This window comes from Carcharhinus amblyrhynchos, chromosome 22 (assembly GCF_965287045.1).
Source record: "Carcharhinus amblyrhynchos chromosome 22, sCarAmb.v2.hapA, whole genome shotgun sequence".
Lineage (NCBI taxonomy): Eukaryota > Metazoa > Chordata > Chondrichthyes > Carcharhiniformes > Carcharhinidae > Carcharhinus > Carcharhinus amblyrhynchos.
In genome coordinates, this window is record NC_137345.1 from 43,993,488 (window position 1) to 44,002,892 (window position 9,405).

A 9,405-nucleotide genomic window follows, 5' to 3' on the forward strand; every position below is an offset into this window, starting at 1 on the left:
TTTTTATTAATTATTCTTTCTAAAAAATGACTATATTGCTTTGACATTGATCTCCCTTTTACACTCAGGTTTAATATTGTGACAAACCTTAGCTGACCAAAATTGCACAACTGCCCCATGAGTGAGAAGGAAATTAAAGTGTGGCTGTCCATGTGAAATGGTTGGACAAGTCTGCTCCATCTCCCATCAGGCTCATCGCAGAAGCACGACTGAGAGCTTTCTAACGTTACTGATTACAAAATAGAGTAAGCAGTCTCACAACACCAGGTTAAAATTCAACAGGTTTATTTGGTAGCAAAATCCACTAGCGTTTGGAGCACTGCTCCTTCATCAGGTGAGCGGGATTTCAGTTCACAAACAGGGCATAGAAAGTCAAACTCAATTTACACAATAATGGTTGGAATGAGAGTCTTTACAGGTAATCAAGTCCTAAAGGACCTTTCAGACTTGCGTAACACTTAAGACTTGATTACTTGTAAAGACTTGCATTCCAACTTGACTCGCAGTCAAGTGTTTTGAGGGTGTAATCAGCAAGGTGACAAAGGTGAACTATTTAATAAAGTATAGTTTGGATTGAAAAGACTTTCAATAAGATACCAAACTAGAGGTTGATACACAAGATTGAATGTTATGAGATTGTAATTAATATATCAGCTCGGATTGAAGATTGTTTATCAGAAAGCAAACAGAGACTAGGAATATAGGTTGCTGGGTTATCATCTCTCAGTGTCAAAAGGATCAGGTCTTTAGCCTCAGTTATATTGTGATCTAGATCAATTGCACACATGAAGGAATCAACTGTAATCTCTCTTAATTTGATGATGATACAAATCTAGATGAGAAAACCAGCTGTGAGGATGATTAAAGAGACTCAAAGGAATATGGACTGGTTTGGTGAGTGGGCAAAAAGATGGAAAATGAAGTTTCATGAGGGAAAATAGGAAATTATTCCCTTTGCGGGAAAGATTAGAAAATAATATATTTCTTCACTTTAATTAAGGAAGGATACTGTTGCCTCAGAAGGTTCGCAATGAAGGCTCATGAGGTGGATTTCTATGATTAAAGGGATGCCCTCTGAGAAGAAATTGTTGCTGGAATTCTACTGCCCACCCAGCACAGGAATAGGAGCAGGCAATGGATGGACAATGGGGAGGTCTGTTGATCTCGGATGGGATTTTCCAGTCTCAGATTGAGCGAGGCCGTAAAATTCCACTCAGCACCTCTGTTCTTTTGAGATTAGAAGAATAAGAGACGATCTTATTAAAACATATTCAATCTTAGAGAGATAGACAGTGTCATTGCTGAGAGAAAGTTTCCCCGATTGAAGATTCTCGAACTGCTGGAGCCAGTCTCAAGATAAGGTGTCAACTGTTTAGGATGAGGTGAGGAATTTCTTCACTCAGATTTATGAATCAGTGGCATTCTCTTCCTGAGGGTGATGGATACTCAGTTGTTGAATATATTCAATACTGAAATCAATAGATGTTTGGACAATCACAGAATTGAGAAACATGTGGATCCAACAGGGAAAGTACAGTTAAGATGATGACCGGACCTGATTGAATGATAGAGCTAGCTTGAGAAGCCAAATGGCCTATTCCTGTTCTTTTTCATGCTCTTAAATTTATGACTATGTGAGGAGGAGTGAAATAATTCCCCTATTCTCCCACTCCATGTCTGATTGTAACAAGATTTTTGAAATGAATTTAGAGAGGATGTGTTTTGCCAATGCTGCAGGATCCCTTATAATCTCTTCCACATTCACAGGTTGTCACCCTCTCTCTCCCTCTCCTTATATCGGCACATTTCTCTCCCAGTATAAGGTTGTATAGGAGATATGGGGCCAGAATCAGTTGGTGCCTGTGCATTACTTGTCACAGTTCAATATGCACATGTAGTGCTCCAAGACGTGATGTGTTTGTATCTGCTGCAGGGTCTGAATTTTAGGAGATGTCCCATTGTTTCCAAATGTCTTCTCAGTTTGAGGAGCTGCATTAGATTCAGGTAAACTATTTTCTTTGCAGGTCAAACTGTTCGAGATATTGAATTTTGCAATTTATTCTAACCCCTAACCGACAAAAATCACACAACTGAATGCCCTCATTTAAAAAACTCAGAGTGAGTCATGTAAACAATGGGAACTTAGTTACTGAATGGTCACAGTCCAGTGGTAGATATCGCTGAAACAAGCTGAGATCGAAAGATGGGACTGATGGTGTTTGAGTGGACAAGATCTTTCCTCTTTATTATTAGCTAATGAATGTAATCAATAAACTCTATCTAAAGATAGATATTTTCCATCACTGTCATAATCTGTTTATTCAAATACTAAGAAAAACTTCAAGCCATGTTGCTTTCTGAATGTCCCTGAGGTGATTCTGCAGTGTATAAATTAGCTGTCAGAGAAAAAGAGATAAGAGCCAGGAAATTAGTGAATAAACATTCTCGATGTGTGCACCGACAGTAAGGAGAGGTTTTCAGTCTCAATCCGGGGTGGCGGTGTTGTTGGAGGAGACGTGTTGGAGATCAACATTGCAGACTAGAAAGTAACCAATGTAACACCGCTGGTTAAGGATGGGCTGTGGGACTGGAAGGTGTGGATTATGCATCTCTCACTTTGATGGAATCAGTCTACATATTCTGATCATTCACACATTGATGTGAGGTTGGATTTCTCATTTGATCTGTTTTAGAGGAATAACTCAGACCGGGCAGGTTTCCAATAAGAGCCAACGTGGACAGAAATATACCAGAGATTGGCAATTAGATCTGCCATCCCTTCCTGCACCCATTTATCAGAGCCTACCACGGACTGAGCACTTTCCTGGATTGATGGAGTTGGATGTCAATTCTGAATTATTCTATTTATATTTCCCTCTTCAAATTTCTTCCCCATTCTGTCTCTCCCCTCTGCCTTTTTCTGATTCTATTTTCCAGATACCTTGTTATGTCGGTCTCTCCTTCCAGTCTTCTCTTCCTCTTCCTCTCTACATTTACCCCTTTTCTTCATGTATCTGTCTCTCACACCCTCTTCCTCTCTCTCCAGTTTTCTTCCCCTTTATCTAGATTTCTTTCCCATCCAATCTTTTTCCATTCTTCAACATGATTCTTGCTTCCTCAACTCATCTGCCTATCCCTCTCCAACATCTCTCTCTCTCTTACTGTTTCTCCCGATATCTCTCTGTCTCTCCAGCATTTATCTCTCTCTCCCTCGCTTTCTCTCCTTTTCTGTGTATCTCCCTCTAACATCTCTCTCTCTTTCTCCAGTTTTTATTGTGTGGCTTTTAATCAGAGCAAGATCCCATGTACAACAATATGATGATATCCAGAGAGGACAAGGGGTGCAATCCTCCCCAGCAGCCCATCAACACCATGTGTACACTGAGCTTGGATACATGTCCCTTCAGTGACAGAAAGAATAAAGCCCCCTCTTGAACTGGGAACAAGCTGTGTCCATTCCTTGATAGACTTTTTTTTAAATTAATCTCCCAGTATGTATTTATTTATGTGTTTGTTTGTTTATTTAATTGATTTAATTAATTTGTTTATTTATTGATTGATTTGTGTAAATCAGAAATCCCAGGGGCTCTGACTGAGACTATTCTCCAGAGACTGGGAGCTGCATCTCCTAACAGGAGACCCTCAGATAATGTGGTTCTTTCCATCCCCTCACAGCGATGTGATTTGTGGTTTTTGGCAATGGAGGTCAGAAATATTGCATCGCTCACTTTAACATATAGCACATAAGTGAGAGGAAAATAAGCAGAGATATGGACAGAGAAAAGAAGTTAGAAGTGATGGATGTATTTTGAGGTGATGGGGGCTGGGTGCAGGGACTAGGAACTAGATAAGAACATCCAAATTTACAATTATTGGGAGAGACATTGGCAGATGTAGAGAAGGGAAAGAGGGGGTTACAGAGAGACAGGGGGAAACCCAGGGTTGTGCAAGGTCAAAGCAAAGGTGGTGATAAAGGGAGAGGATTTGAGAAAGAGAGGCAGGATGTATGGATCCCCAGTGTGTAATCACAGCTCCAATCACACCCTCTCAGGTAGTCTGAGTTATGGAGTAAAATCCTGGGAGGATTTAAAAAGTGTTACAAATGAATCAACAACCCCTTCCCAATCTGAAAATGAGAGTTGAGCAGTGCAAAGGGGGCCCTTCTGTCCATGGAATCTGCACCGACACATGAGAAAAATCTGAACTCGCACCTAATCCCATCTGCCAGCACTTGGCCCATTGCCCTGAATGTTATGATGTGCCACGTGCTCATCAAGGTACTTTTTAAAGTATGTGAGCTAACCCAGCTCCACCACCCTCCCAGCAGTGCGTTCCAGACCATCACCACTCTCTGGGTAAAAATATTTTTCCTCATCCCCATAAACCTCTGACTCTCACCTTGCCCCTACGTCCACTCGTGTCTTATCCTTCAACAAAGGGGAACAGCTGCTCCTTGTCCACTCTGTCCGTGTCTTGAATAATCTTGTACTTGTTGATCAAGTCGCCTCTCAGTCTTCTCTGCTCCAATGAAAACAACCCATATCGACTCAATCTCTCTTCATAACTGAAATTTCCCATTCCAGGCAGAATCCTGTTGAATCCTCTTTGCCTCCCCTCTACTGCAATCACATCTTTCTGGGAATGTTGCGACCAGAACCACACTCAGTATTCAAAATGTGGCTTCACCAATGTTCACAGAATCACAGAATACTGCAGTGCCCTTTGGTCCATCGAGTCTGCACCGATGCATGAAAGGCCCTGACCTACTCACCTAATCCCACTTGCCAGCACTTGGCCCATAGCCTTGAATGTTATGCTGTACCAAATGCTCATCCAGGTACTTTTTAAAGGATGTGATGCATCCTGCCTCCACCACCTTCATTGTTAACTATGCTTTCTGTGTCCCTCATTGTTTTGTACACCTCAATGAAGTCCATCGTTCAGTGTTCTTTGCTCTAAGGAAAGCAAACTGAGCCGCACCAACCTCGAATCATTGCAGAAACACTCCAGCCCATGCAATATCCTGGTGAATCTTGCCTGCGTCCTTTCCAGAGCAATCGCATCCTTCTTCTATTGAGGCCACCAGAATTCCTCACAATGCTCTGGCTGAGGCTCAATGAGCATTTTCCACAGCTCCATCATATCCTCCTGGTTCCTACCTTCTATACCACGGCTAATAAAAATGATTATCGTGTCTACTTTCTTCACCATCTGATCATCAGAAGTTAAGCACAGGATTGGAAAGCAATAGACAGTTGATGATATCCTTGAATCTTAATCAGAAAATAAACAAAATTCCAAAGAACAATCGTCCAGTCACAATCTCAAAAGTATGAACGAAAATAATTGAACCAACTCTATAGGAGAAAAGAAGCATCAAGTAACACAGACTATGATAAAGAGGAGGCAGCACGTATTCCAAAATTACCATCCTTCTTGACAGATTCCATTGAATTATTTTAGCAATTATTACGAATGATAGATTAGATTAATATGATCGATGTCAGACATTTTGAGCTTCTCAATGCCTTGAGTAAGTTAAGACTCAACAGACTCATGAGTAATCTCAGAGCAAGTGGAATTAGAAGACAAACAGCAAAATAAACAACAAATTGGCTAGAGAGATGGAATACAAGGAGTATGAGTTAAAGGGATTTACTCTGATTGTTGGAGGATGGGAAATGGATTTCCACAAGGATCAACGCTGAGGTCACTTTTCTTCACCATTTACATCAACAAGATGGAATCAGGAAGCAAAATGATAATTTCAAAATGCACAAACAAATATTAACTGAGAGTGAAAGTGACCACAGTGGAAGAATATGATTAATACAATAACACGTGTTCCCCAATCACTCGGCAAAGTCTCCGAATGCTTTCAAGGAATTGAAGGTTTGGATGATCAGATTCACAACTCATTTGAAGCAGCAACAGAGCTTAAAAAAAAATTAACAAACTGGAAAGGTACATTGCAATTCATTTTCAATTAATCAAAATGTGAACAAATCACAATTTTTTGGAAAGTAAAACATGGAATATTGCACAGTTGTTGTTAGTTTGCTTACATCAGGAAATAGATGACACCTGTTTCTTTTCAATAGGAAAAAAGAGCTGTGGAGAAATTTCACATCATACACGGAGCAACAAACTTCATTAAAAGAAAGGCAACTCTTTGAGTTTTACCAAACTTAAAAGAGACAGATCCATCAGTTGGAGATCTCGCTCATCAATTTAATATATATATATATATTTCAGATTAGAACCAACTAACTTCAGTCCAGTTCCTTTCCCAAACACAAGTCAACTCCACATGGACAAATAACAGATTGTGCCCGGAACAGATGGATACTTTGGTCAGATATTCCACTCTAGTGAATGAACCACAATTAGTACAAGTGTACACTGAAAAATAGATGCTGTCGTACTTGTTCAAAGGTGTCAGATATTCTGCCCTGGTTAGTGATCCACACTCAATGTTTGATTTTGTTCTTATTCCCACTAAATGCTCTTTCAGAGAGATCATCTTCACTGAGGTCCAATCTAACATTACACATGATTTTACCAAATGCAATATCTTCATTGATCAGTGAGCCCGTCAGTTACATAGAGGCTCATTGTCAATGGGCAGAAAGATTAACAGCATAGAGACATTTATAGACATTTGATTTAAATGAATGACATCACATATCTGGAGTCTGTATAACAGTGACAATGAGATCAACATGGAGCATTTTCATTCAGAGTTTAAAATCAGACAGCCGCTCAGACACAGATTTACACCACCTCAATGGTTAAAGTCACTTATCAGGAACACCAATAACGGCAATGATTGTGCAGAATATTTTCTCAGCTATCTGAATTGGATGCAGCATCTTCAGTGTGAAGTGATGCGCTTCTTCGTGCTGCTGGCAATCTCTCTGTGTTAAACTCTGAGGTTACACATTCCCAAAGCCTTTAATTTATACACTGCAGAATTACCTCAGGGACTGAGGTAGCAACATGGTTTGAAGATTTTTTAAAATATATGAATAAACAGATTACGAAATTGAGTTCAGTGATAGATAGTATTTATCTTTAGATAGAGTTAATTCTTTCCAAGCACTGAAAAATGCCAATGAAATTTTCAATTAAAGTAAGTGGAAAGATGCTGTCCATTCAAACACCATCAGTTCCATCTCGAGATCTCAGATGGTTTCAGTAATATCTGTGACTATTTCAGTAAGTGAATTTGAATTGTTAGTGACTCCCTCTCTCTCTGTGCTCTTTAAATATGGATAGTCAATTATCTGATTTAAGTGGGTTTTGGGTGAACATAAATTGCAAGATTCTGTTCATCAATAATCTGGAACTATTTAACAAAGAACAAAGAAAAGTACACACAAGAGAAAGTCTTTGGCCCTCCAAATCTGTTCCGAACATGGTGTCTGCCTAAACAAAAACTGTGTGCACTTACAGAGTCCGTATCCTTCCATTCCCATTCTATTCAAATATTCGTCTAGTTTCTCCTTAAATGCCATTATCGTTGGTGCTCCCACCACCTCTATGGGCAGTGCATACCAGACATTCACCAGTCTCTGTGTAAAAATCTCGCCCTGCACATCTTCTCTAAACTTTTCCCCATGCACCTTAAACCTATGTCCCCTAGTAGTTGACTTTTCTACACTTGGAAAGAGTATCTGACTATCCACTCTGTCCACACTATAATCTTGTAAACCTCTTTCAGGTCACCCCTCAACTCCATTGTTCCAGTTAAAACAAACTGAGTTTATCCAATCTCTCCTCCTAGCCATTACCCTCCAGACCAGGCAACATCCTGGTAAACCTCTTCTGTACCGCCTTCACTTCCTTCTGGCAGTGCGATGACTGGAAGCAATATTCTAAATGAGGCACAGAGCCTGCAAAAAAAAAATTACCCTTGAATCTAATGTATCTCAAACTGAGAAAACATGCAGAAACATTGGGACACATCAGAAAGTTCAGACCCTGCAGCACATATAAACACATCACCTCTAAGAACAGTAGAAACGTGGGTTCAACTGTGATGAGTAATGCACAGGCACCAGCTGATACCAGCTCCATACATCTGATATACAACCTTACTCTGGGAGGGAAACAGTAAGAAGTTTCACAATTTTAGTTCAAAATTCAACGGGTTCGTTTGGAATCATGAACTTTCCAAGCGCTGCTCCTGTATCAGGTGAGTCTTGATAAAGGAGCATTGTCCAAAAGCTCCTGATTCCAAATAAACCTGTTGGACTTTAACCTGAGCCCACCCCAGTCCAACTCTGGAATCTCCACATCATGGGAGAAAAACGAGGGTTGGGATGTGGAGCGAGAGAGAGAGAAATAGAGACAACGTGATATGGGCTGAAGTTAAGTAGGTTGAGAACCTGGGAAAATGAATGAATAAGAGCGAGAGAGGAAAATTCTGAGAGACTCAAAGTATAAAGTAAAGAAGCAGAGAGAAGGACAGAGGAGGAGGGAGTGACAGCATGATGACGGAGAAGCAGATACTGTGAGAGGTATTACAACGGAAAATCCTGGAAAAAACTCAGCAGGTCTGAAATCATCTGTGGGGAAAGAATAGCTTCAATGTTTTGAGTCTAGATGACCCTTCGTCAGAGCTGAGCCCCCGGAATAATCCATCTCTCCCTTCTTTGTCCCATCTCTTCTCTCTCCCCTGTCTCTCCATCCCTGACCCCAGCTCCCTCTCCATTACCCATTTACCCCTCTCGCTCTCTGCCTCACAAAAAATACATATGCACACTCTCTTCCTTCCATCCACAAACATCTTAATTCTCTTACCCACAGTCAGTGTTGCATACACTCAGATACACAAACACACTCACACACATACATTTATACTCAGACACACACTCACACACAAACACGCACACACACACTCACACACAAACACACACACGCACACACACATGCATTCATGCACACACATACTCACATAAACACACGCACACACAAACACAGTCACACACGCTTGCACGCGCACATACAAACTCACTCGCACACAAGCACACACACACACTCACACATACAAACACACTCACACACACACACACACACACACACACACACACACACACACAAATGGACTCACACTCAAATATACTCACACACAAACACTCTCACATACACACACACACACAAACAGACTCACTCACCAACACGGTGGACAGAGTACCCTTCGTTGTCCAGTACTTCCCTGGAGCAGAGAAGCTATGACATCTTCTCCGAAGTCTTCAGCATATCATTGATGAAGACGAACATCTCACCGGGGCCATCCCCACACCCCCACTTCTTGCTTTCAAACGACCGCACAACCTCAAACAGACCATTGTTTGCAGCAAACTACCCAGCCTCAGGAGAACAGTGACCACGACACCACAC

At 40.9% G+C, this 9,405-nt stretch overlaps 1 protein-coding gene across 1 annotated transcript in view; it reads right to left on the minus strand.

Moving 5' to 3' along the window:
- LOC145356928 (uncharacterized) overlaps positions 1-7,517 on the minus strand; it is a 50,953-nt gene extending 43,436 nt beyond the window's left edge. Inside the window, exons 1-2 of the mRNA XM_080209929.1 lie at positions 7,454-7,517; positions 5,097-5,273 (exon numbers count right to left, since the gene is read on the minus strand). Of these exons, the coding sequence (XP_080066055.1) occupies positions 5,097-5,273; positions 7,454-7,517 (241 nt within the window). The remainder of the gene's footprint in view (positions 1-5,096; positions 5,274-7,453) is intronic.
- Between the last annotated feature and the right edge of the window lie 1,888 nt (positions 7,518-9,405).